This window comes from Oncorhynchus kisutch, linkage group LG15 (genome assembly GCF_002021735.2).
Source record: "Oncorhynchus kisutch isolate 150728-3 linkage group LG15, Okis_V2, whole genome shotgun sequence".
NCBI classification, from domain to species: domain Eukaryota; kingdom Metazoa; phylum Chordata; class Actinopteri; order Salmoniformes; family Salmonidae; genus Oncorhynchus; species Oncorhynchus kisutch.
Window position 1 is genome coordinate 91,140,650 of NC_034188.2, and position 27,980 is coordinate 91,168,629.

Genomic DNA, 27,980 nt, shown 5'->3' on the forward strand with positions numbered 1-27,980 from the left:
ATATTTACTACATGTCAATATTAGGGGACATTCCTACAGGACCGAAGTAACACATTCTAGCCTACTCAACAAGCGTCAAAAGTCCTGGAAAATGCCTATGGAATGAAATCTAAATGTTGTATGGGAACAGACATTATTGACAGGGAAAGCTGCTTCCGCTGGTCTATTTGACACATTTGGGAACTCTCTTTTCTTTTATTCTTTCTCGCTCTGAGTAAAGACAACGCCTTCTTCCGTCTCCATCGAAACTTGACAAGGAAAAGTCACCTGGGACAACCCAGCTGGGCAGGGAAGAAAGGAATAGTTTCAATGGAAGTTGTATCACAACGCTGATTAGACTACAACAATATTTTCATAACTTATCATGTACGTCAGTATTGATTAAATGTTCGTTATTGAATATAGCCTAATGTCTTGAGACTGATCAAGGGTAAAAACGTCTCATAGTTCCGGGTTTGTGGAAATTATTCCCGAGTATTGTAATAACTTGAGAAACATGGACAGCATCGAGTTACAGCCGGTTCAATGCCCTGTAAGCCTTGACAACAACAATCACCATGCTGAAAATACCTCTAAGAAACAGGTGAGTTTAAATCGAATCGATTAATGCCATATTCATAAATAGAAAGAAAAGGGTAGGCTGTAATTGAAAGTCGACAAGTTTCGGTTCAGTTGTAGGCTACGTCAACCTTGAGAACACAACGCAGCTTTTCAAATGCACAAAAGTCCAATATGGTGTATTGCAGACCGACATTCGGCGCGTTTCTTGAATTGGGCGTTCCTTGATGTCAGGAAACGCCCATTAGTGCATGCCATTGTTCAGTTCATTGATACCTGCCGTTGGTTGGTCAGTTCAGGTTTTATGTTACGGTGGTTTGTACCATTGTGACTACAATTACAGCTCTATCTAGTTGTCGCATCTGGGATAACAGTTGTTGACAACAGTAGCATTGTTGCTAAACCTAACCCTTTTCTTAACCTTAACCTCAGTCTCCTAACCTGCTACGTTAATTCTCCTAACCTGCTACGTTAGTTCTCCTAACCTGCCACGTTAATTCTCCATTTCTGCTACGTTAATTCTCCTAACCTGCTACATTAGTTCTCCTAACCTGCCACGTTAATTCTCCTAACCTGCTACGTTAATTCTCCTAACCTGCTACGTTAATTCTCCTAACCTGCTACGTTAGTTCTCCTAACCTGCTACGTTAGTTCTCCTAACCTGCTACGTTAATTCTCCTAACCTGCTACGTTAATTCTCCTAACCTGCTACGTTAGTTCTCCTAACCTGCTACGTTAGTTCTCCTAACCTGCTACGTTAGTTCTCCTAACCTGCTACGTTAATTCTCCTAACCTGCTACGTTAATTCTCCTAACCTGCTACGTTAATTCTCCTAACCTGCTACGTTAATTCTCCTAACCTGCTACGTTAGTTCTCCTAACCTGCCATTTTAATTCTCCTAAACTGCCATTTTAATTCTCCTAACCTGCTACGTTAGTTCTCCTAACCTGCTACGTTAGTTCTCCTAACCTGCCATTTTAATTCTCCTAACCTGCCATTTTAATTCTCCTAACCTGCTACATAAGTTCTCCTAACCTGCTACGTTAGTTCTCCTAACTTGCCACGTTAGTTATCCTAACCTGCTACGTTAATTCTCCTAACCTGCCATTTTAATTCTCCTAACCTGCCCTTTTAATTCTCATAACCTGCTATTTTAATTCTCCTAACCTGCTACATTAGTTCTCCTAACCTGCTATATTAGTTCTCCTAACTTGCCACGTTAGTTCTCCTAACCTGCTACATTAGTTCTCCTAACCTGCTACGTTAATTCTCCTAACCTGCCATTTTAATTCTCCTAACCTGCCATTTTAATTCTCCTAACCTGCTACATTAGTTCTCCTAACCTGCTACATTAGTTCTCCTAACCTGCCATTTTAATTCTCCTAACCTGCTACGTTAATTCTCCTAACCTGCTACGTTAATTCTCTTAACCTGCTACGTTAGTTCTCCTAACCTGCTACATTAGTTCTCCTAACCTGCTACGTTAATTCTCCTAACCTGCTACGTTAGTTCTCCTAACCTGCTACGTTAGTTCTCCTAACCTGCTACGTTAGTTCTCCTAACCTGCTACGTTAATTCTCCTAACCTGCTACGTTAATTATCCTAACCTGCTACGTTAATTCTCCTAACCTGCTACGTTAATTCTCCTAACCTGCTACGTTAATTCTCCTAACCTGCTACGTTAATTCTCCTAACCTGCTACGTTAGTTCTCCTAACCTGCCATTTTAATTCTCCTAAACTGCCATTTTAATTCTCCTAACCTGCTACGTTAGTTCTCCTAACCTGCTACGTTAGTTCTCCTAACCTGCCATTTTAATTCTCCTAACCTGCCATTTTAATTCTCCTAACCTGCTACATAAGTTCTCCTAACCTGCTACGTTAGTTCTCCTAACTTGCCACGTTAGTTATCCTAACCTGCTACGTTAATTCTCCTAACCTGCCATTTTAATTCTCCTAACCTGCCCTTTTAATTCTCATAACCTGCTATTTTAATTCTCCTAACCTGCTACATTAGTTCTCCTAACCTGCTATATTAGTTCTCCTAACTTGCCACGTTAGTTCTCCTAACCTGCTACATTAGTTCTCCTAACCTGCTACGTTAATTCTCCTAACCTGCCATTTTAATTCTCCTAACCTGCCATTTTAATTATCCTAACCTGCTACATTAGTTCTCCTAACCTGCTACATTAGTTCTCCTAACCTGCCATTTTAATTCTCCTAACCTGCTACGTTAATTCTCTTAACCTGCTACGTTAGTTCTCCTAACCTGCTACATTAGTTCTCCTAACCTGCTACGTTAATTCTCCTAACCTGCTACGTTAGTTCTCCTAACCTGCTACGTTAGTTCTCCTAACCTGCTACGTTAGTTCTCCTAACCTGCTACGTTAACAAACCATCAGTGTTATGTGACTAATAGTTTCTCGACACAGATGATTTGATTGCATAGCAGGTTAGGATGATTAAAGTGGCAGGTTAGGTGAATTAGCATGGCAGGTTAGGCGAATTAGCATGGCAGGTTAGGTGAATTAGCATGGCAGGTTAGGTGAATTAGCATGGCAGGTTAGGTGAATTAGCATGGCAGGTTAGGAGAAAAGAGGTTAAGGTTAGGAAAAGGGAGAGGGTTAGGCCACGGACCAATAGCATCAATGCATGTCATTTCACATCAAGAAACGGCCACGGACCAATAGCATTAATGCATGTCATTTCACATCAAGAAACGGCCACGGACCAATAGCATCAATGCATGTCATTTCACATCAAGAAACGGCCACGGACCAATAGCATCAATGCATGTCATTTCACATCAAGAAACGGCCACGGACCAATAGCATCAATGCATGTCATTTCACATTAAGAAACGGCCACGGACCAATAGCATCAATGCATGTCATTTCACATTAAGAAACGGCCACGGACCAATAGCGAGCATCAATGCATGTCATTTCACATCATGAAACGGCCACGGACCAAATAGCATCAATGCATGTCATTTCACATTAAGAAACGGCCACGGACCAATAGCGAGCATCAATGCATGTCATTTCACATCATGAAACGGCCACGGACCAATAGCATCAATGTATGTCATTTCACATCATGAAACGGCCACGGATCAAATAGCATCAATGCATGTCATTTCACATTAAGAAACGGCCACGGACCAATAGCATCAATGCATGTCATTTCACATCAAGAAACGGCCATTACACCCTTCTCCAAAGACGCTGAACATGGGGCCTAAATAAGACCTGCTGCAATGCCGAGGTCGGGAGATATTGGGTGAACATTTTGAACCTGAGAATCCTGTTACCTGCCACGTATCGATCATAGGATTGGTTAATGTCCTATATAGTTCTAAGTTTAAAATATATATATATATAAAAAACTAAAATGTCACATTTCATTACCGCATTTTGTGAAATTAGGGAACATTTACTTTCCAAACATTTCCAAATGAGGGATTTAGAGTGTTTACAAACACCTTGTAGTCCTGAGTGACTGTCTGACCTTCCTTAAATATCTCCTGCTAAATTAGTGTAATTAGAGATAAGAACAATTAAACAACACCTCTTAGAAACATTTGGAGTCCAATCTGTCATATTATGAAACAGCAATACTGTTAGTCTACATTGTTGACTTGTTGCATTGGGTCCCTAATGATACGTCTATTTGTCACTCCGTTATAGGAGATTGTATTTGTTCACGAATGGTTTCTGATGCAGCCATATAGGCCTTATGATGAGGTTTATCAATGATTCATTTACCTTTGAAAGATATGTTTTAACTCATCTTCCACAGGTATGTAGATAAGAGGTAAGAATGAGACATTATAGTTAACGATGTCTCCTAGTCTAAAATAGATTTTAGTTAACGATGTCTCCTAGTCTAAAATAGATTGTAGTTAACGATGTCTCCTAGTCTAAAATAGATTGTAGTTAACGATGTCTCCTAGTCTAAAATAGATTGTAGTTAACGATGTCACCTAGTCTAAAATAGATTGTAGTTAACGATGTCTCCTAGTCTAAAATAGATTGTAGTTACTGATGTATCCTAGTCTAAATGAGATTATAGTTCCTGATGTCTCCTAGTCTGAATGAGATTATAGTTTCTGATGTCTCCTAGTCTGAATGATATTATAGTTCCTGATGTCTCCTAGTCTGAATGAGATTATAGTTCCTGATGTCTCCCAGTCTGAATGAGATTATAGTTACTGATGTCTCCCAGTCTAAAATAGATTATAGTTACTGATTTCTCCCAGTCTGAATGAGATTATAGTTCCTGATGTCTCCTAGTCTGAATGAGATTATAGTTCCTGATGTCTCCCAGTCTAGTGTAAAAGTGTATATGATCTTTCAGAAAGATATCAACTCATTCTGCATGCTATCAGCCCTTGCCGCCTCCCTGTAAAGGCTGTGTTCGGATTCGTCTCCTGCCCTGGTTGTGGGTGGAAAGACCGTAAGAACGGTAGCTGAAAACCCACTACTCTGGGGACACCACCATGACGTGCGTGGTCAAACATGAACCCAATCAGACTCACCGCGATGCCGGCACGATTTGGACTCATAAACCCCTTCTAAACAGTGTTGGAGCTACAGGCTTGAATTCGTCTATTGTTTTCTGAATCCATTGGTAGCAACATTTTTAACAGGTTTTTAACAGGCGGGTCTTTATTTTTAATAGTTTTGTGTTCTGTTCTACATGAGGCCCTGCTTGTCCTAAAAGGACAATGGTACAAACATATTCATAGTGGAGCTAAATATAAGGGCTGCAAATGCAGATAAATGAAAGTCAGATAAATGAAAAGCAGATTTTTTTTGGGGGGGGGGGGGCTGGGGTCTCGGGACTCATACGGTTAACATTGATTGACAAGGCATGAGTTCAGAGTTATCATCTTCATCAAATTAACTGACTCAAAACAACACAGCCTGGTCTCTGTTTTGTTGAAACTTTCTATCACCCAAGGATTTATTGAAGGATAAACATGATCAGATTAATAGTTATGTGTATTGTATTGATGTATAGTTTTACCCAGTGGTTCCTGATCGGTGAAAACAACCAGCCTGCCGTGAATGAGATGTAACTTGAGAGCCTCTATACCGTTGAACAAGGACTTGTCTGGTTCGCAGCATTAAGAGAGAGGATGCCATGTCAGGACAGGCAAGGCATCTGAACTCCCACTACATAATCACTGTATTTTGCCCAGTAACAACCCAAGGTTGTTTCTTTCTGCTCACATTGATTGCTCCATAGTTTCATAATGTCATTGATTGTTGCCACAGAAGTGCTAGACATTGTTTTGGCAACATTCACGTGTCTTGCAATCCAGAGTCATACATTTGTCCATGACCAGAGGACATTCTTGCAGAAACGTACATGTGTTTCAGTTGGAACATGCAGCCAGGTGGACAAACATTTGATTTGGCTTCTGCATATCATTCAGGGAGTGTAATAAAAACGTGGCTTCTGTAAACATCCTCTCACATATCCTTTTCAAAGACATTCAGCTCATAAGTACCTTTTTATTTAGGCAGAACAGCTAATAGAATACTGATTGAACAAGTATTCCATTAGAATGTCCTTTAGAATGTCCATTAGAACATTAGAATGTCCATTAGAATGTCCATTAGAATATTAGAATGTCCATTAGAATGTCCATTAGAACATTAGAATGTCCATTAGAATGTCCATTAGAATGTCCATTAGAATGTCCATTAGAATATTAGAATGTCCATGAGAATGTCCATTAGAATATTCATTAGAATGTCCATTAGAACATAAGAATGTCCATTAGAACATTAGAATGTCCATGAGAATGTCCATTAGAACATTAGAATGTCCATTAGAATATTAGAATGTCCATTAGAATGTCCATGAGAATGTCCATTAGAACATTAGAATGTCCATTAGAATATTAGAATGTCCATTAGAACATTAGAATGTCCATTAGAATATTAGAATGTCCATGAGAATGTCCATTAGAATATTCATTAGAACATAAGAATGTCCATTAGAACATAAGAATGTCCATTAGAACATTAGAATGTCCATTAGAATGTCCATTAGAACATAAGAATGTCCATTAGAATGTCCATTAGAACATAAGAATGTCCATTAGAATGTCCATTAGAACATAAGAATGTCCATTAGAACATTAGAATGTCCATTAGAATGTCCATTAGAATATTAGAATGTCCATTAGAATGTCCATGAGAATGTCCATTAGAACATTAGAATGTCCATTAGAATATTAGAATGTCCATTAGAATGTCCATTAGAATGTCCATTAGAATATTAGAATGTCCATTAGAATGTCCATGAGAATGTCCATTAGAACATTAGAATGTCCATTAGAACATTAGACTGTCCATTAGAATGTCCATTAGAACATTAGAATGTCCATTAGAATGTTTGTATAATTCCATATTCCATATTGCAGATGACTTCAGGTAATAGACCTATGCTGACCACCAACGACGCAGCAGAGGAAGGAAACCCCCTGCTTTCTCCTGAACAGGTGGGTCATCACTGCCATTTGGTGTCTGAAGTACTTTCTCCCTCAGCAACACAGTGGCCTTTTTGTATACAGCACAGGGAAGAATATGTCTAGCCTACTGTTGGAAGGACTACTGTCTAACTGTAACCACATCCTCACTGTCATAAGTGTCATTGTAGCAGTGATGGTGCAGTATGTAAACAGCCAAGGGGGTATGGTGTCATTGTGACGGTGCAGTATGTGAACAGCCAAAGGGGTGTGGTGTCATTGTAGCAGTGACGGTGCAGTATGTAAACAGCCAAGGGGGTATGGTGTCATTGTGACGGAGCAGTATGTAAACAGCCAAGGGGGTGTGGTGTCATTGTGACGGAGCAGTATGTAAACAGCCATGGGGGTGTGGTGTCATTGTAGCAGTGATGGTGCAGTATGTAAACAGCCAAGGGGGTGTGGTGTCATTGTGACGGTGCAGTATGTAAACAGCCAAGGGGGTGTGGTGTCATTGTGACGGTGCAGTATGTAAACAGCCAAGGGGGTGTGGTGTCATTGTGACGGAGCAGTATGTAAACAGCCATGGGGGTGTGGTGTCATTGTAGCAGTGATGGTGCAGTATGTAAACAGCCAAGGGGGTGTGGTGTCATTGTGACGGTGCAGTATGTAAACAGCCAAGGGGGTGTGGTGTCATTGTGACGGTGCAGTATGTAAACAGCCAAGGGGGTGTGGTGTCATTGTAGCAGTGACGGTGCAGTATGTAAACAGCCAAGGGGGTATGGTGTCATTGTGACGGAGCAGTATGTAAACAGCCAAGGGGGTGTGGTGTCATTGTGACGGAGCAGTATGTAAACAGCCAAGGGGGTATGGTGTCATTGTGACGGAGCAGTATGTAAACAGCCAAGGGGGTGTGGTGTCATTGTGACGGAGCAGTATGTAAACAGCCAAGGGGGTGTGGTGTCATTGTGACGGAGCAGTATGTAAACAGCCAAGGGGGTGTGGTGTCATTGTGATGAAGCAGTATGTAAACAGCCAAGGGGGTATGGTGTCATTGTAGCAGTGATGGTGCAGTATGTAAACAGCCAAGGGGGTGTGGTGTCAGGGAAGTGGCACATGACTAAAGGAACATCTGACTTTGATGAGAAACAGAAAGTGAAAATGAATGTTTTCAGTGTGCATGGCAGACAGACAGACAGAGACAGACAGACCACTCTGATGAAGGTGAGTGATTAGTAGTGATACACATTATAATATCTGAAGTGTCAATGTGAAGGAACTAGGTTTCAAAGTTGAACAAGGAGCAGGTCAGGTATTCTCATTCAGCGTTAGGCTGGGTTGGCTTGCTACAACATCATGATATCACGATAAAACATTCAGGGTAAGACAATAACCCTGTCTCCACATCATTGTTTAGTGTTGTGGAGGAAACTGACGTGTGTGGTGTGTGTTCTCAGGTTCCTGTCGATAATGGCGGGCAGCATTGGGTTGATGGACTAGAAGTCAACCAAGAGTCGATCTCTCTCAACGTACAGAACAGCATCGCCAACAAAGAAATGGTACTAAAGTGTCACAGTTTTTCATGTCTCTCTCAACAACCTCTTGGTCATGATTGAATCCAGGATCTTTGATTCAAATCGATAAATTTTAACATCTCATTGTTGTTGTTGGTGGGTGACCATGCAGATGGTGTAACTCTGAGAGATGTTCACATCACCAAGCCACTTCTTTGCAGTGCTAAGGAAGTGGTGAAATACATTCACCACATTCAATTCTAGTCACAGAATCCTCAGCATTGCGTTGTCCTATCTGTTCTTCACCAGACTGTGGTTGGCTTCCATCCTGTCTTTAACACAGTTAGGAACAAGTTAACAGCAGGTAACATTTAGGTAGCAGGTAACATTTAGGTAGCAGGTAACATTTAGGTAGCAGGTAACATTTAGGTAGCAGGTAACATTTAGGTAACAGGTAACAGTTAGGTAACAGTTAGGTAACAGGTAGCAGTGAGATAGTAGTTAGGTAACAGGTAACATTTAGGTAACAGGTAACAGTGAGATAGTAGTTAGGTAACAGGTAACATTTAGGTAACAGGTAACAGTGAGACAGTTGTTAGGTAACAGGTAACAGTTAGGTAACAGGTAGGTAACAGGTAACAGTTAGATAACAGTGAGAAAGTAGTTCGGTACCAGGTAACATTTAGGTAGCAAGTAACAGTTAGGTAACAGGTGAGACAGTAGTTAGGTAACAGGTAACAGGCAAGACAGTAGTTAGGTAACAGGTAACATTTAGGTAACAGGTAACAGGTAACAGTGAGATAGTAGTTAGGTACCAGGTAACATTTAGGTAGCAGGTAACAGTTAGGTAGAAGGTAACAGTTAGGTTGAAGGTAACAGTTAGGTTGAAGGTAACAGTTAGGTTGAAGGTAACAGTTAGGTAGAAGGTGACAGTTAGCTAACCGTTACTTAATAGTTAACTGATGCCTATCAGGAAACAATCAGGTATCAGATAACAGTTAAGGTAACAGCTAGCAGTTAGGTCAAATGTGACAGTTAGATAACAGGTAACAGTCAAGTAGAGGATAACAGTTAGGTAACAGGTAACAGTTAGGTAACAGGTAACAGTTAGGTAACAGTTAGGTAACAGGTAAAAGTTAGGTAACATTTAGGTAACAGGTAACAGTTAGGTAACAGGTAACATTTAGGTAACAGGTAACAGTTAGGTAACAGGTAACAGTTAGGTAACAGGTAACAGTTAGGTAACAGGTAACAGTTAGGTAACAGGTAACATTTAGGTAACAGGTAACATTTAGGTAACAGTTAGGTAACAGGTAACAGTTAGGTAACAGGTAACAGTTAGGTAACATTTAGGTAGAAGGTAACAGTTAGGTAGAAGGTAACATTTAGGTAGAAGGTAACAGTTAGGTAACATTTAGGTAGAAGGTAACAGTTAGGTAGAAGGTAACATTTAGGTAGAAGGTAACAGTTAGGTAGAAGGTAACATTTAGGTAGAAGGTAACAGTTAGGTAACAGGTGAGTTAGGTATCAGGTAATAGTTAGGTAACAGGTAACAGGTGAGTTAGGTATCAGGTAATAGTTAGGTAACAGGTGAGTTAGGTGTCAGGTAATAGTTAGGTAACAGGTAACAGGTGAGTTAGGTATCAGGTAATAGTTAGGTAACAGGTGAGTTAGGTGTCAGGTAATAGTTGGGTAGCACCGTTACCAGATCTCACAACGCCTGCAGAACGGTCTGGCTCTGTGAGAGCAGTTTTGGTATTTGACTTCAGACTTTACATGCAAATTCATCATGGGGCTACGATAAACAAACCACTCATTCATTCAAATCAATGTACAGTAGGCCTGTAAGTCCTGTACTCTCCATTGCAATCAGTTGAATTTAATTGCATTCTAATGGACAGAATTGTGTTGTTGACTATTGTCTGTTGCTATCTGTTTGTCTGTAGATTGAGTAGTGTTGTTCTGTTTGTCGACTAAATTGTTCTGGATAAGAGAGTCTGCTAAATGACCAAAATGTAAAATGGTGTGCTGTGTGTAGTGTAAAGTGTATTGTGTTGTTTGTAGACCTGCATGGTGCACAGAAGACGGTGGATGATCCTCATCTTCCTCATCTTCCTCATCCTGCTGGTGATTGGAGTCTCCTTCGCTGTGTGTTTAGGTACAGCGTTTCCGCTTCTATTGTTAATGCTCTGGTTGTCCTTACCATAGTTCATCCGTGTCTTTACCACAATAGAGTGGAATAGAGCAGATTGGAATAGAGTGGAATAGAGCAGAATGGAATAGAGTGGAATAGAGCAGAGTGGAATAGAGCAGAATGGAATAGAGCAGAGTGGAATAGAGCAGAGTGGAATAGAGCAGAGTGGAATAGAGTGGAATAGAGCAGAGTGGAATAGAGCAGAGTGGAATAGAGCAGAGTGGAATAGAGTTGAATAGAGCAGAGTGGAATAGAGTGGAATAGAGCAGAGTGGAATAGAGTTGAATAGAGCAGAGTGGAATAGAGTGGAATAGAGTGGAATAGAGCAGAGTGGAATAGAGCAGAGTGGAATAGAGTGGAATAGAGCAGAGTGGAATAGAGCAGAGTGGAATAGAGCAGAGTGGAATAGAGCAGAGTTGAATAGAGCAGAGTGGAATAGAGCAGAGTGGAATAGAGCAGAGTTGAATAGAGTGGAATAGAGCAGAGTTGAATAGAGTGGAATAGAGCAGAGTTGAATAGAGCAAAGTGGAATGGAATAGAGTAGAATAGAGCAGAGTGGAATAGAGTGAAATAGAGCAGAGTTGAATAGAGTGGAATAGAGCAGAGTGGAATAGAGCAGAGTGGAATAGAGTGGAATAGAGCAGAATGGAATAGACAAAAATAGAATCGGAGACAATAAAATAGATTAGGTCACTGTATGGACATGTGCCTTAAACTTGCTTCATATATAATGCATGTGACTAAAAATAGCAGTTGTAGATTGTGTGTTATCTGTCTGGTTCTGACACTGTCTGGTTGAACAGTGATTCATGACACTGTCTGGCTCTTCTTCTCTCTGGTTGAACAGGGATCCATGATGACAAAGACGAGAAGTACGATCCAGCGTTGTTTGAGCTGCCGCGATGTTTCAACGGAAGCTTCAGACTGACCAATCAGATATTCATACCAGATCTGCTATCCCCAGCGTCCAATCAGAGTAAGGCCCTGTCCAGCCAACTACAAGAGAAGGTACCTCGCATTTATGACTTTCAGGAATGTTTCGAAATCTCACTGTAAATCTATTTATGACCTTCAACACTTCAGGAATGCATGTTTGAAGCATGTTTGTTTAATATCAAGTGAGTTACTACAACATATCATCTGGCTGTGAATTTTTTATTTTAAATTTTTAAATTTAAATTTTTTACCTTTATTTAACGAGGCAAGTCAGTTAAGAACAAATTCTTATTTTCAATGACGGCCTAGGAACAGTGGGTTACCTGCCTGTTCAGGGGCAGAACGACAGATTTGTACCTTGTCAGCTCGGGGGTTTGAACTTGCAACCTTCCTAGTCCAACGCTCTAACCACTAGGCTACCCTGCCACCTCTACACTCTAACCACTAGGCTACCCTGCCACCTCTACACTCTAACCACTAGGCTACCCTGCCGCCTCTACACTCTAACCACTAGGCTACCTGCCTCCTCTACACTCTAACCACTAGGCTACCTGCCTCCTCTACGCTCTAACCACTAGGCTACCCTGCCGCCTCTACGCTCTAACCACTAGGCTACCCTGCCGCCTCTACGCTCTAACCACTAGGCTACCAGCCTCTTCTACACTCTAACCACTAGGCTACCTGCCGCCTCTACACTCTAACCACTAGGCTACCCTGCCGCCTCTACACTCTAACCACTAGGCTACCTGCCTCCTCTACACTCTAACCACTAGGCTACCCTGCCGCCCCAATTCTACGGAAGAGGATTAGGGCCTAATGAAGAGGGGAAAAGGCTAACGTGGTGGTACTTGGTTTATTATTTATTTTTTACAATTTTGAGAATAAAGTGTCAAAATGTTTTAAATCAAGTCACAGTTACAGCCTATTTCAACATCTCCCTGGTTCCCTGTTGCTGTTGCACGCCACTGTTGAAATGCCTGAGTTAGATGACCTGGTGAAACTATACTTTAGAATTGGATTTAGTAGCAAGGAAATCCTTGCTCTCTTAGCACATAATAACCATATTACTAAAAGTAGGACCTGAAAGAGGGTTACGCCACAGATTCTTTTCAGAATGAGGAACCACACCGAGTCGGATGAGGTATGTGAAAGACACATTTCAGTTGAATACATTCAACTAGGTATCATCCCCGTTTGCTTCCGTTTTTAGACTAGTTTTTCCCATAGAATAATCACCCCCCCCGATCACATGCAAACACAGTTCGCTTTCATAGCAGCCACACACAAAACATCTCGTTGTATATATATCATTCCTTCACGCATCTACTTCGCTCTCTCACCTTTTCCCTTCACTTGTGGACTTCAGTGCACAACACATTTAGCGACCAGGCAAAAAAAAAAAAAAAAAAACGTTCTAAGCAAAACCTTCATATCATAACCGCTACACACAGCCTACATTGTTGTCACGTCATGGTCAACATAGCTACTAGAACTAACGCTTTAGTTAATGTGTGGAATTTTCTTTCCTCCTTAATGTGTTTGAGCCAATCAGTTGTGTTGTGACAAGGTGTGGGGTATACAGAAGATATGCCTATTTGGTAAAATACCAAGTCCATATTACGGCAAGAATAGCTGAAATAAGCAAAGAGAAACGACAGTCCATCATTACTTTAAGACATGAAGGTCAGTCAATACGGAACATTTCAAGAACTTTGAAAGTTTCTTCAAGTGCAGTCGCAAAAACCATCAAGCGCAATGACGAAACTGGGTCTCACGAGGACCTCCACAGGAAAGGAAGACCCAGAGTTACCTCTGCTGCAGAGGATCATTTCATTTGAGTTACCAGCATCAGAAATTTCAGCCCAAATAAATGCTTCACAGAGTTCAAGTAACCGACACATCTCAACATCAACTGTTCAGAGGAGACTACGTGAATCAGACCTTCATGGTCGAATTGCTGCAAAGAAACCACTACTGAAGGACAACCAATAGGAGGTGTCCTTCAGAGACTTGCTTGGGCCAAGAAACACAAGTAGAGCGGTGGAAATTTGTCCTTCGTTTTGGAGTCCAAAAAGATGATCTCTGCATGTGTGGTTCCCACCGTGAAGCATGGAGGAGGAGGTGTTATGGTGTGGGGGTGCTTTGCTGGTGACACTGTCTTTGATTTATTTAGAATTCAAGGCACACTTAACCAGCATGGCTACAACAGCATTCTGCAGCGATACGCCATCCCATCTGGTTTGGGCTTATATACTTCACACTTCTCCTATTTCACGTCTCTGATATAATTGAGTTGAAAACTACGTATGATATCATTTAAACGGTAATTTTCTTCATAGCGTCTTCATCATTTTGAGGCTATATGTTTTAGTGGTCCTGTTTTTCAACAGGACAATGACACACCACACCTCCAGGCTGTATAAGGGCTATTTGACCAAGAAGGAGAGTGATGGAGTGCTGCATCAGATGACCTGGCCTCCATAATCACCCGACCTCAACCCAATTGAGATGGTTTGGGATGAGTCAGACCGCAGAGTGAAGGAAAAGCAGCCAGCAAGTGGTCCCACATATGTCAGAAGTCCTTCAAGACTGTTGGAAAACCATTCCAGGTGAAGCTGGTTGAGAGAATGCTAAGAGTGTGCAAAGCTGTCATCAATGCAAAGGGTGGCTATTTTTGGTTAGTACACTTTTTTGGTTACTACATGATTCCATATGTGTTATTTCATAGTTTTGATGTCTTCATTATTATTCTACAATGTAGAAAGTAGTAAAAAATTAAGAAAAACCCTTGAATGAGTAGGTGTTCTAAAACTTTGGACCGGTAGTGTATGCTACACCTCCAATGAAGTAGACTCATAGGTCTATGCTTATTATCTTGTGAATGTAGGTCACGGGATTGAGGGGAGAGAGAATTATAGAGAGAACGAGAACGAGAGAACTAGAGAGAGAGAGAACTAGAGAGAGAGACCTAGAGAGAGACCTAGAGAAAGAGAGAACTAGAGAGAACTAGAGAGAGAACTAGAGAGAACTAGGGAGAGATAGAACTAGGGATAGAACATGAATGAGTGAGAGAGAGAGAGAACTTGAGAGAGAGAACTAGAGAGAGGGAGCAAAAAAAGAGAGAGACAGAACAAAGAGGGACTGCAGTGGCGCGAGTGAGTGTGTATTATCATCCACCTACTAGCCACCCCAGGGCCCACACTATGGGGCCAAAATAAGGGAACAGTACCAGTCCCTAGTATCAGTGTCAACATTGCCCCCTGGGGAGACTTATTATCTTGTGAATGTAGGTCACGGATTGGCATGGAGAAGGATTGCGAGGGCTGCCCCTGGTCATGGACCTTGCATAGACACGGAGTGGGTGGGGGGGGGGGGGGCGGGACGGACGGACGACTTAATGGAATTTAAAATGACTAACAGCAAACAGGTCTAGCCTGTTTAGACTAGTCTATTATCCGGTCTAGACTCTATAACGTGAACCAGTGCTAGTCTCAGTTAGAGACAAATAGCCTAGAATGGAGACAGGGGTTTGGCTCAAGCCCTGTCTAAGATAGTCATTTTAAGTTCCATTATTAGAACCTATCTTAGACAGGGCTTGAGCCAAACCCCTGTCTCCATTCTAGGCTATTTGTCTCTAACTGAGACTAGCACTGGTTCACGTTACAGAGTCTAGTGGCTAGACCTGTTTGCTGTTAGTCATTTTAAGTTCCATTATTAGAACCTAACAGCAAACAGGTCTAGCCACTAGACTCTGTAACGTGAACCAGTGCTAGTCTCAGTTAGAGACAAATAGCCTAGAATGGAGACAATGCCCCTGTTTTGGGTTAACCGATGTATCCTCCCATCCTTTGACCGATAGATCGATAGTGAAAGGAGATATGATGCTAGGCTAACAACCAATACATGTTATATATATCCTGCCTATATAGTCTATCATCATTTATCTAATATTCATATATCTAGAGGACTAATTATTCAAACGGATTAGCTGGTATTGGAAATGCAGGAGTGGTCCTTGAGTTGCCGTTCCTCCCGCGGAAACTTGTGTAAAACCCCAGCTTCATTGTTCAGTCCTCCCGCAGCCGTTGGACGGGACTATAATTGATTCAGAGCTAACTAACAGGACTATAATTGATTCTAGACCTACTGTACATTTAAAAGTGATAATGCCCGAGAAGCCAGTATATGGACGCGACCCAGTCGCTTTAAATGTTGTTTTAAATGTTCCATACTGGCTGGCAACGTTCTTATCCCTTGTTTGCTAGCTGGCCAACTACGGCTAATTTACAGTCACGTCGAACAGAATAACAACAAAGTAGCAGCATTTATTTAATATGTATTCTCGTGACATTTATTTGGATACTTCGAACCACTTCAAACTGAAGCTGGAAACACTGCAAACTAGCTGATTTTCATTTCGTTTTTTTTCCTTTTTCCAGTTTATCCATAAAAATTATGCTGATTCATGATTTTGACTGGCTGAGTAACACTGCCTGGCTGTCTCGTCCCGACAACCGACACGTTCATTACTATGGGACAGCTGAAGATCGAATTTGAATATTGAAACAATGTTGCAAATGTCAGAGAGACAGACAGCAAGGTTTAAACAAATCTCTGCTGTTGAAAACTAAATGTAAGTCTAAAAGAAATGTGAGATAATGTCTAGATGCTTTTTATAGTGGAGATCAAGTTTATAAATTGCCTGGCTGGGCTGATGAGACAGTGGATTGCAGCAGTCAAATGGAACAGAGTAAATAGGCATTTTAACATCATAGATTTAGCCGGTGGTAACTTGTGGAATAGACACCAGCTGGAATGCAGTTTTAACCAATCAGCTTTCAGAATTAGACCCACCCTTTGTATATCACACACTACAGTTGAGGAACAATGGGAAAGTAATTCTGCTTTGAAAGTTGATAAACCTGTAACCCTACTTTGGAGAAAAAGGCCTTTGAATGTTTTGGTAAAGTACACCTACTGGAGAGCTCTTCTTTGTCTACACCCATTCAGCATCGTTCACACCCTCTTAAGCCTGAGCCCATCCAATCTCTTTCTCCTCACATGTGAGGCCATGTGCTAAACAGAGTGAGTATGCTGCTGGGTACTAAAATCAGAGATTTCAAAATTAAAGGATGGTTTATACTATATCTGTAGACAGTTGTCACAGAACATTCTGTCATTAGACATCAAACTCGTCATTGTCTTTATGAAAAGTATAAACATAAAAACTGATAGGCTGCATGACATCAGCAGCCTGGTGGTCCAAAGTAGCATAACTGGTGTATACTCAGTTTTAAAATGAATTCAGTAAATGTTATTTATTTATTCATTATAATTCATTATTCATTTAGGTCAATCTAGCAGACCAGGCAACTAAAAGCAACTTTTTAAACAAATTATGGATCATTTCTAGCTTGTTAGCTAGCTAGCTAATGTTAAGTTAGCTGGCTAGCTAATGTTAAGTTAACTGTCAGGCTAATGTTAAGTTAGCTGGCTAGCCAGTTCAAATAATGACCATATCATATAGCTTACAATATCTTCACTTTAGCTAATTTGTTTTTGTTATTATATATACATATATATAAATTCTACCGGATCATTTTAGAACTTGGACACTGTCTCGTTGGCCCTAATGCTATATCCTAATCTGACTTTGATGCAGGTCATTTTGTTCTTCACATTACCGTCTGGTAAAAAACACACTATATCAAATAAAATAAATGTTTATTTGTCACATGCACAGGATACAGAAGGTGTAAACGGTACAGTGAAATGGTCACTTGGCAGAGTGGAGTCTTTTGTTTAGACATGTAGCTAGCTAGCAAACAATTAAACATGATCCCAACTCATAATGTTACTACGCTTCATGAATCTGCTGGTAGCTAACCAACCAGTTTCAATGTTAGCTAGCTAGCTAACATTAGGCAAAACTTACTCCACTTTGTCTCTATACTGACGCTTGTTTCACGTAGACTACTAGCCTGTAGCCGTTAGGATAGTTGCCAATAGGGGGAAATACTACTGTTAGGTAAGCACCCTGGATAAGGTTGTTATTAATAGCTGCCAATATTCAAATACAGGGACTCACCACAGTTCTCTTCAGTCAGTGACAGACAGGGTCTCAGCCCCAGTTCTCTTCAGTCAGTGACAGACAGGGACTCAGCCCCAGTTCTCTTCAGTCAGTGACAGACAGGGATTCAGCCCCAGTTCTCTTCAGTCAGTGACAGACAGGGACTCAGCCCCAGTTCTCTTCAGTCAGTGACAAAGCCAATAAAGTGTTTTGTTTGTGTTCATAATGCACCGGCCGGTTAGAAGAGTTTATGCCTATAGTCTGAAATTGCCACGGGGAAACATGGTGTACGTGGCCTAGTGGTTAGAGGAGGCAGGTAGCCTAGCCTAGTAGTTAGTTAGAGGAGGCAGGCAGCCTAGTGGTTAGAGGAGGCAGGCAGCCTAGTGGTTAGAGGAGACAGGCAGCCTAGTGGTTAGAGGAGACAGGCAGCCTAGTGGTTAGAGGAGGCAGGCAGCCTAGTGGTTAGAGGAGGCAGGCAGCCTAGTGGTTAGAGGAGGCAGGCAGCCTAGTGGTTAGAGGAGGCAGGCAGCCTAGTGGTTAGAGGAGGCAGGCAGCCTAGTGGTTAGAGGAGGCAGGCAGCCTAGTGGTTAGAGGAGGCAGGCAGCCTAGTGGTTAGAGGAGGCAGGCAGCCTAGTGGTTAGAGGAGGCAGGCAGCCTAGTGGTTAGAGGAGGCAGGCAGCCTAGTGGTTAGAGGAGGCAGGCAGCCTAGTGGTTAGAGGAGGCAGGCAGCCTAGTGGTTAGAGGAGGCAGGCAGCCTAGTGGTTAGAGGAGGCAGGCAGCCTAGTGGTTAGAGGAGGCAGGCAGCCTAGTGGTTAGAGGAGGCAGGCAGCCTAGTGGTTAGAGGAGGCAGGCAGCCTAGTGGTTAGAGGAGGCAGGCAGCCTAGTGGTTAGAGGAGGCAGGCAGCCTAGTGGTTAGAGGAGGCAGGCAGCCTAGTGGTTAGAGGAGCAGGCAGCCTAGTGGTTAGAGGAGGCAGGCAGCCTAGTGGTTAGAGGAGGCAAGTAGCCTAGTGGTTAGAGGAGGCAGGTAGCCTAGTGGTTAGAGGAGGCAGGTAGCCTAGTGGTTAGAGGAGGCAGGCAGCCTAGTGGTTAGAGGAGGCAGGCAGCCTAGTGGTTAGAGGAGGCAGGCAGCCTAGTGGTTAGAGGAGGCAGGCAGCCTAGTGGTTAGAGGAGGCAGGCAGCCTAGTGGTTAGAGGAGGCAGGCAGCCTAGTGGTTAGAGGAGGCAGGCAGCCTAGTGGTTAGAGGAGGCAGGCAGCCTAGTGGTTAGAGGAGGCAGGCAGCCTAGTGGTTAGAGGAGGCAGGCAGCCTAGTGGTTAGAGGAGGCAGGCAGCCTAGTGGTTAGAGGAGGCAGGCAGCCTAGTGGTTAGAGGAGGCAGGTAGCCTAGTGGTTAGAGGAGGCAGGTAGCCTAGTGGTTAGAGGAGGCAGGTAGCCTAGTGGTTAGAGGAGGCAGGTAGCCTAGTGGTTAGAGGAGGCAGGTAGCCTAGTGGTTAGAGGAGGCAGGTAGCCTAGTGGTTAGAGGAGGCAGGTAGCCTAGTGGTTAGAGGAGGCAGGTAGCCTAGTGGTTAGAGGAGGCAGGTAGCCTAGTGGTTAGAGGAGGCAGGTAGCCTAGTGGTTAGAGGAGGCAGGTAGCCTAGTGGTTAGAGGAGGCAGGTAGCCTAGTGGTTAGAGGAGGCAGGTAGCCTAGTGGTTAGAGGAGACAGGTAGCCTAGTGGTTAGAGGAGACAGGCAGCCTAGCCTAGTGGTTAGAGGAGACAGGTAGCCTAGCCTAGTGGTTAGAGGAGGCAGGTAGCCTAGCCTAGTGGTTAGAGGAGGCAGGTAGCCTAGCCTAGTGGTTAGAGGAGGCAGGTAGCCTAGTGGTTAGAGGAGGCAGGTAGCCTAGTGGTTAGAGGAGGCAGGTAGCCTAGTGGTTAGAGGAGACAGGTAGCCTAGCCTAGTGGTTAGAGGAGGCAGGCAGCCTAGCCTAGTGGTTAGAGGAGGCAGGCAGCCTAGTGGTTAGAGGAGGCAGGCAGCCTAGTGGTTAGAGGAGGCAGGCAGCCTAGTGGTTAGAGGAGGCAGGCAGCCTAGTGGTTAGAGGAGGCAGGCAGCCTAGTGGTTAGAGGAGGCAGGTAGCCTAGTGGTTAGAGGAGGCAGGTAGCCTAGTGGTTAGAGGAGGCAGGTAGCCTAGTGGTTAGAGGAGGCAGGTAGCCTAGTGGTTAGAGGAGGCAGGTAGCCTAGTGGTTAGAGGAGGCAGGTAGCCTAGTGGTTAGAGGAGGCAGGTAGCCTAGTGGTTAGAGGAGGCAGGTAGCCTAGTGGTTAGAGGAGGCAGGTAGCCTAGCCTAGTGGTTAGAGGAGGCAGGTAGCCTAGTGGTTAGAGGAGGCAGGTGGCCTAGTGGTTAGAGGAGGCAGGTAGCCTAGTGGTTAGAGGAGACAGGTAGCCTAGTGGTTAGAGGAGGCAGGTAGCCTAGTGGTTAGAGGAGACAGGTAGCCTAGTGGTTAGAGGAGACAGGTAGCCTAGCCTAGTGGTTAGAGGAGGCAGGTAGCCTAGTGGTTAGAGGAGACAGGTAGCCTAGTGGTTAGAGGAGGCAGGTAGCCTAGTGGTTAGAGGAGACAGGTAGCCTAGTGGTTAGAGGAGGCAGGTAGCCTAGTGGTTAGAGGAGACAGGTAGCCTAGTGGTTAGAGGAGACAGGTAGCCTAGTGGTTAGAGGAGACAGGTAGCCTAGTGGTTAGAGGAGGCAGGTAGCCTAGTGGTTAGAGGAGGCAGGTAGCCTAGTGGTTAGAGGAGACAGGTAGCCTAGTGGTTAGAGGAGGCAGGTAGCTTCGTGGTTAGAGGAGGCAGGTAGCTTCGTGGTTAGAGGAGGCAGGTAGCCTAGTGGTTAGAGGAGGCAGGTAGCCTAGTGGTTAGAGGAGGCAGGTAGCCTAGTGGTTAGAGGAGGCAGGTAGCCTAGTGGTTAGAGGAGGCAGGTAGCCTAGTGGTTAGAGGAGGCAGGTAGCCTAGTGGTTAGAGGAGGCAGGTAGCCTAGTGGTTAGAGGAGGCAGGTAGCCTAGTGGTTAGAGGAGGCAGGTAGCTTCGTGGTTAGAGGAGGCAGGTAGCCTAGTGGTTAGAGGAGACAGGTAGCCTAGTGGTTAGAGGGCCAGTAACCAAAAGGTTGGTGGATCGAATCCCCAAGCTGACAAGGTACCTGTCGTTCTGCCCCTGAACAAGGCAGTTAACACAGTAGGCCTTCATTGGAAATAAGAATTGGTTCTTAACTAACTTGCCTAGTAAAATCAGGGTTAAGTAATAAAATGTGTGAATACATGGAGTGAACAAGGTTATTAGATCACTAGGTTGATGGCTGTTTGTTGTTGCCCCTACTTTTTACTGCCCACACACCCTGCCCATCTCTACCTTTGTATTTAACCGTGGTTCCTCCTTCTGAAAATAATAAGCTTCACAACCTTCTCCAGGTCCTAATAGTTATAATATTATATATTATTGTTTTCTTAAAGAGCAAGGTTTCCACAGGTCATTCAACTCAGGCATTTCAACGGTGTTGCCAGGGAGTCACGCACTTAATAACCAAATCTCCTACATTAATCTAAGTATAACTGCGACTTTATTCAAAAAATTTAATTTTGAGTTTATTCTCAAAATATTACTACTTTTTTTTGTTAAACAGTACTAATCATGCAAAACATAATAATTCAAGTGCCACCATCTGTTGCTGTTTATTTATTGTTCTGTCACACTTGCCTAGCGTATTGTGGTGTTATCAGTTTAAGTTAGAATGTGGAAGGAATCTGAAAGAGGGTTGAACTGGAAGAAGGGAACTTCCATGGTAGTGAGAGGTAGCTGAGTTCCAAGAAAAGACATTCACACTCTCATTCTTACTCTTTCTTTCTCTCTCTCTCTCTCTCTCCACTTCATCTCTCTTCCCCCCACCGTCCCTCTCTCTCTTTCTCTCTAACCACTTCACTTCTCTCTCTCTCTCTCTCTCTCTCCTCTCTCTCTCTCTCTCTCTCTCTACTCAGTTGTCTGACCTCTACAGTTCATCTCCGGCCCTGGGTCGCTACTTCTCCAGTGTTGAAATCTCTGACTTCAGGTAACATAGTAAATCAATGTTCATTGAAAGGCTATTTCTATTTCCAGTACGGTGCAGTACTTTCCACTATACTCTGCATTTAATGAGAACCAGATGGAAATATTATATTTATTTCCCATGGTTCATTGCAATCATATATAATTACAGTAAAACCTGTTTTTCTTGGTCGAGTCTTCTGGGAAAACTCTTGGTCCTAGCGAGGACATGATGATTCAAATCAAATGTATTTATATATCTCAAAGTGCTGTACAGAAACCCAGCCTAAAACCCCAAACAGCAGGCAATGCAGGTGTAGAAGCACTGTGGCTAGGAAAAACTCCCTAGAAAAGCCAGAACCTAGGAAGAAACCTAGAGAGGAACCAGGCTATGAGGGGTGGCCAGTCCTCTTCTGGCTGTGCCAAGATCTTCTGGCCAAGATCTTCAAATGTTCATAAATGACCAGCAGGGTGAAATAATAATAATAATAATCACAGTAGTTGTCGAGGGTGCAGCAAGTCAGCACCTCAGGAGTAAATGTCAGTTGGCTTTTCATAGCCGATCATTCAGAGTATCTCTACCGCTCCTGCTGTCTCTAGAGAGTTGAAAACAGCAGGTCTGGGACAGGTAGCACGTCCGGTGAACAGGTCAGGGTTCCATAGCCGCAGGCAGAACAGTTGAAACTGGAGCAGCAGCACGGCCAGGTGGACTGGGGACAGCAAGGAGTCATCATGCCAGGTAGTCCTGAGGCATGGTCCTAGGGCTCAGGTCCCCCGAGAGACAGAGAGAAAGAATTAGAGAGCCTACTGAAATTCATACAGGACACCAGATAAGACAGGAGAAGTACTCCAGATATAACAGACTGACCCTAGCCCCCCGACACATAAACTACTGCAGCATAAATACTGGAGGCTGAGACAGGAGGGGCCAGGAGACACTGTGACCCCATCCAATGATACCCCCGGACAGGGACAAACAGGCATAACCCCACCCACTTTGCCAAAGCACAGCCCCCAAACCACTAGAGAGATCTCTTCAATCACCAACTTACCATCCTGAGACAAAGCCGAGTATAGCCCACAAAGATCTCCCCCACGGCACAACCCAAGGGGGGGGGGGGGCGTCAACCCAGACAGGAAGATCACGTCAGTGACTCAACCCACTCAAGTGACGCACCCCTCCTAGGGACGGTATGGAAGAGCACCAGTATGCCTGTGACTCAGCCCCTGTAATAGGGTTAGAGGCAGAGAATCCCAGTGGAGAGAGGGGAACCGACCAGGCAGAGACAGCAAGGGCGGTTCGTTGCTCCAGATCCTGTCCGTTCACCTTCCCACTCCTGGGCCAGACTACACTCAATCATATGACCCACTGAAGAGATGAGTCTTCAGTAAAGACTTAAAGGTTGAGACCGAGTTTGCGTCTCTGACATGGGTAGGCAGACCGTTCCATAAAAATGGTGCTCTATAGGAGAAAGCCCTGCCTCCAGCTGTTTGCTTAGAAATACTAGGTACAATTAGGAGGCCTGCATCTTGTGACCGTAGCGTACGTGTAGGTATGTACGTGTCACAGGCGTCCTCCTCTTCATCTGAAGAGGAGAGGCGAGAAGGACCAAAATGCGGCGTGGTTTGTGTTCATGATGAAATTTAATAAAGAAAACACACAAAACAATAGAAATAACGACCGTGAAGCTAAATGAGAACTGTGATGACACCAAGCCATCAACATAGACAATCACCCACAAACAAACAGTGCAACCCAGGCTACCTAAGTATGATTCTCAATCAGAGACAACTAATGACACCTGCCTCTGATTGAGAACCATACTAGGCCGAAACATAGAAATACCCAAATCATAGAAAAACATACTGCCCACCCCAACTCACGCCCTGACCATACTAAATAAATACAAAACAAAGGAACTAAAAGGTCAGAACGTGACAGTACGGCAGGACCAAATCAGAGAGATCGGTAGGAGCAAGCCCATGTAATGCTTTGTAGGTTAGCAGTAGAACCTTGAAATCAGCCCTTGCCTTAACAGGAAGCCAGTGTAGAGAGGCTAGCACTGGAGTAATATGATCACATTTGTTGGTTCTAGTCAGGATTCTAGCAGCCGTATTTAGCACTAACTGAAGTTTATTTAATGATTTATCCGGGTAGCGCATTGAGACTAAATCATTGCAGTAGTCTAACCTAGAAGTGACAAAAGAATAGATGAATTTTTCAGCATAATTCTTTGGACAGAAAATGTCAGATTTATTTTGCAATGTTACATAGATGGAAAAAAGCTGTCCTTGAAACAGTCTTGATATGTTCGTCAAAAGAGAGATCAGGGTCCAGAGTAACGCCGAGGTCCTTCACAGTTTGATTTGAGACCCCTGTATGACTGTCTGGTCTGATCTTCCTCTCAGAAACGGCTCTGTGCAAGCTGACTACCGGCTGAGGTTCCTGATGCCCCTGAATAACACTGAGTTGGAGCAGTTCACTCTGAGCAGAGAGATGGTGTATAATGTCTTCAGACAGTCTCTCTATGACCAAGACCCTGAGCTCAACCACCCACTGTATATACACCCGGCTTCACTGGACATGCAGGGTGAGATACACACACTGGACATGCAGGGTGAGATACACACACTGGACATGCAGGGTGAGACACACACACACACTGGACATGCAGGGTGAGATACACACACACACACACACTGGACATGCAGGGTGAGATACACACACACTGGACATGCAGGGTGAGATACACACACACTGGACATGCAGGGTGAGATACACACACACTGGACATGCAGGGTGAGATACGCACACACTGGACATGCAGGGTGAGATACACACACACACTGGACATGCAGGGTGAGACGCACACACACACTGGACATGCAGGGTGAGACGCACACACACACTGGACATGCAGGGTGAGACGCACACACACACTGGACATGCAGGGTGAGACGCACACACACACTGGACATGCAGGGTGAGACGCACACACACACTGGACATGCAGGGTGAGACGCACACACACACTGGACATGCAGGGTGAGACGCACACACACACTGGACATGCAGGGTGAGACGCACACACACACTGGACATGCAGGGTGAGACGCACACACACACTGGACATGCAGGGTGAGACGCACACACACACTGGACATGCAGGGTGAGACGCACACACACACTGGACATGCAGGGTGAGACGCACACACTGGACATGCAGGGTGAGACGCACACACTGGACATGCAGGGTGAGACGCACACACTGGACATGCAGGGTGAGACGCACACACTGGACATGCAGGGTGAGATGCACACACTGGACATGCAGGGTGAGATGCACACACTGGACATGCAGGGTGAGATGCACACACTGGACATGCAGGGTGAGATGCACACACTGGACATGCAGGGTGAGATGCACACACTGGACATGCAGGGTGAGATGCACACACTGGACATGCAGGGTGAGATGCACACACTGGACATGCAGGGTGAGATGCACACACTGGACATGCAGGGTGAGATGCACACACTGGACATGCAGGGTGAGATGCACACACTGGACATGCAGGGTGAGATGCACACACTGGAGATGCAGGGTGAGATGCACACACTGGAGATGCAGGGTGAGATGCACACACTGGAGATGCAGGGTGAGATGCACACACTGGACATGCAGGGTGAGATGCACACACTGGACATGCAGGGTGAGATGCACACACTGGACATGCAGGGTGAGATGCACACACTGGACATGCAGGGTGAGATGCACACACTGGACATGCAGGGTGAGATGCACACACTGGACATGCAGGGTGAGATGCACACACTGGACATGCAGGGTGAGATGCACACACTGGACATGCAGGGTGAGAGATGCACACACACTGGACATGCAGGGTGAGAGATGCACACACACTGGACATGCAGGGTGAGAGATGCACACACACTGGACATGCAGGGTGAGAGATGCACACACACTGGACATGCAGGGTGAGAGATGCACACACACTGGACATGCAGGGTGAGAGATGCACACACACTGGACATGCAGGGTGAGATACACTGGACATGCAGGGTGAGAGATGCACACACACACACTGGACATGCAGGGTGAGAGATGCACACACTGGACATGCAGGGTGAGAGATGCACACACACACACTGGACATGCAGGGTGAGAGATGCACACACACACACTGGACATGCAGGGTGAGAGATGCACACACTGGACATGCAGGGTGAGAGATGCACACACACTGGACATGCAGGGTGAGAGATGCACACACACTGGACATGCAGGGTGAGAGATGCACACACACTGGACATGCAGGGTGAGAGATGCACACACACTGGACATGCAGGGTGAGAGATGCACACATGCGAGCACATACCCTCACAATATAACAATATTATCTGTTGCGTAAATATAAACAAATGCATTTAAATTCTGAAATGTCCCTGTGATGTTATTCTTAACGCCATCTGTTTATTCCTTGTCCTTTGCAGTTGGCTCAGTGACTAGTGAGAGCAGAAGTGGCGTGCTGTATTGGTGACGACTACGCAATACTCTGGGGGTATGTCATTATCATGAAACAGTCTGACTGTCTGTAGTGTTGTGATGTTTTTGCTGTCATGAGGATGCATCAAGCCATATCTCAGAGGAAGTCACACGAGGATGAGGAAGTGGCATGAGGGTGAGGAAGTGGCATGAGAATGTGACATGAGTATGAGGAAGTGACATGAGTATGAGGAAGTGACATGAGGAAGTGGCATGAAGATGAAGATAAATGAGGATGAGGAAGTGACATGAGGAAGTGGCATGAAGATGAGGAAGATAAATGAGGATGAGGAAGTGACATGAGGATGAGGAAGTGACATGAGGATGAGGAAGTGACATGAGGATGAGGAAGTGACATGAGGATGAGGAAGTGACATGAGGATGAGGAAGTGACATGAGGATGAGGAAGTGACATGAGGATGAGGAAGTGACATGAGGATGAGGAAGTGACATGAGGATGAGGAAGTGACATGAGGATGAGGAAGTGACATGAGGAAGTGACATGAGGAAGTGACATGAGGATGAGGAAGTGACATGAGGATGAGGAAGTGACATGAGGATGAGGAAGTGACATGAGGATGAGGAAGTGACATGAGGAAGAGGCCACAGCCAGAAAGAGGGGAAATATGTTTACGTTCTAGTGTTGTAAATACAAAAATGTGTTTCTATATTTTAAGAGTTTCCCAGCAAAGAGATTTGAGCAGATCCAAGAGACCCATCTGATTGAGTGGAATATCCGACGGACACGCAGAACCCATGGACCAACCCAGACACACACAATGAAACCCTGTGAAACTGGATCACTACTGCTGTGTCAGTGGCATGTACAACCTGACAGACTGTATGATAAATGGACATCGATGAGACTTTTCTGCATATTCCAATCATTCCATCTATCTCAAGTAGCCAAGAGAATGGAAAGGCCTAAGTGTACTTTTGGAATGAGGATAATGGGGTGTTGACATTAAGTGTTTGTCTGACGGTGTATTCTTTTTTTTTTGCATGTTAAGTGTCAAAGTGGATTAACAATGTCTGTGGCCAAGCCAGATGTTTTTATCCAAGATGTTTTTATCCAAGATGTTTTTATCCAAGATGTTTTTATCCAAGATGTTTTTATCGGTTGTAATATGACTTCCTGATACCTACTCCATAGTTTATATATATCATGTCTGAGAGGACTAACTATTCCAATTTGAGGCATTGCTTCAATCTCTATATTCTTTCACATTTTACATGAATTGATTGGAAACTGTATTTTCTAATTTTGTGAAATAAATGTTTTGTTTTTTATTGTCCTAGTTAGCAACGGGGTTGTCCTAGTTAGCAACGGGGTTGTCCTAGTTAGCAACGGGGTTGTCCTAGTTAGCAACGGGGTTGTCCTAGTTAGCAACGGGGTTGTCCTAGTTAGCAACTACTGTCTCTAATGTCCCTACTGTCTCTAATCAAATGTATTTATATAGTCCTTCGTACATCAGCTGATATGATTGCAAAACTAAACTGATTGCAAAACTACCATTCCAGTATTTTACTTGCTATATTGTATTTACTTTGCCATCATGGCCTTTTTTTGCCTTTACCTCCCTTCTCACCTCATTTGCTCACATTGTATATAGACTTGTTTATACT

At 44.1% G+C, this 27,980-nt stretch overlaps 1 protein-coding gene across 4 annotated transcripts; it reads left to right on the forward strand.

The window, feature by feature from the left end:
- Positions 1-56: 56 nt before the first annotated feature.
- On the forward strand, positions 57-27,649 carry c15h3orf52 (chromosome 15 C3orf52 homolog). Of its 4 annotated transcripts, none has more exons than XM_031791296.1 (9): positions 57-583; positions 6,996-7,073; positions 8,495-8,596; positions 10,616-10,709; positions 11,593-11,753; positions 21,741-21,811; positions 24,196-24,404; positions 26,303-26,370; positions 27,032-27,649. In XM_031791296.1, the coding sequence occupies exons 1-8, from the start codon at positions 497-499 to the stop codon at positions 26,347-26,349; spliced, it is 849 nt and encodes a 282-aa protein (XP_031647156.1). In that variant the 5' UTR covers positions 57-496; the 3' UTR covers positions 26,350-26,370; positions 27,032-27,649. The 4 variants fall into 4 exon arrangements, with proteins under 4 accessions (XP_031647156.1, XP_031647158.1, XP_031647157.1 ...); XM_031791298.1 differs by having other exon boundaries at positions 238-583; positions 24,196-24,377; XM_031791297.1 differs by lacking the exons at positions 57-583; positions 6,996-7,073 and adding an exon at positions 8,081-8,261.
- The last annotated feature ends 331 nt before the right edge of the window (positions 27,650-27,980 follow it).

Excerpts from the sequence above, each read along its gene's own strand:
- c15h3orf52 (XM_031791296.1), top strand. The coding sequence starts at position 497 with ATGGACAGCATCGAGTTACAGCCGGTTCAATGCCCTGTAAGCCTTGAC. Across the intron at positions 10,710-11,592 it reads CTCCTTCGCTGTGTGTTTAG|GGATCCATGATGACAAAGAC; the intron begins GTACAGCGTTTC and ends CTGGTTGAACAG. Across the intron at positions 11,754-21,740 it reads CCAGCCAACTACAAGAGAAG|TTGTCTGACCTCTACAGTTC; the intron begins GTACCTCGCATT and ends CTCTCTACTCAG.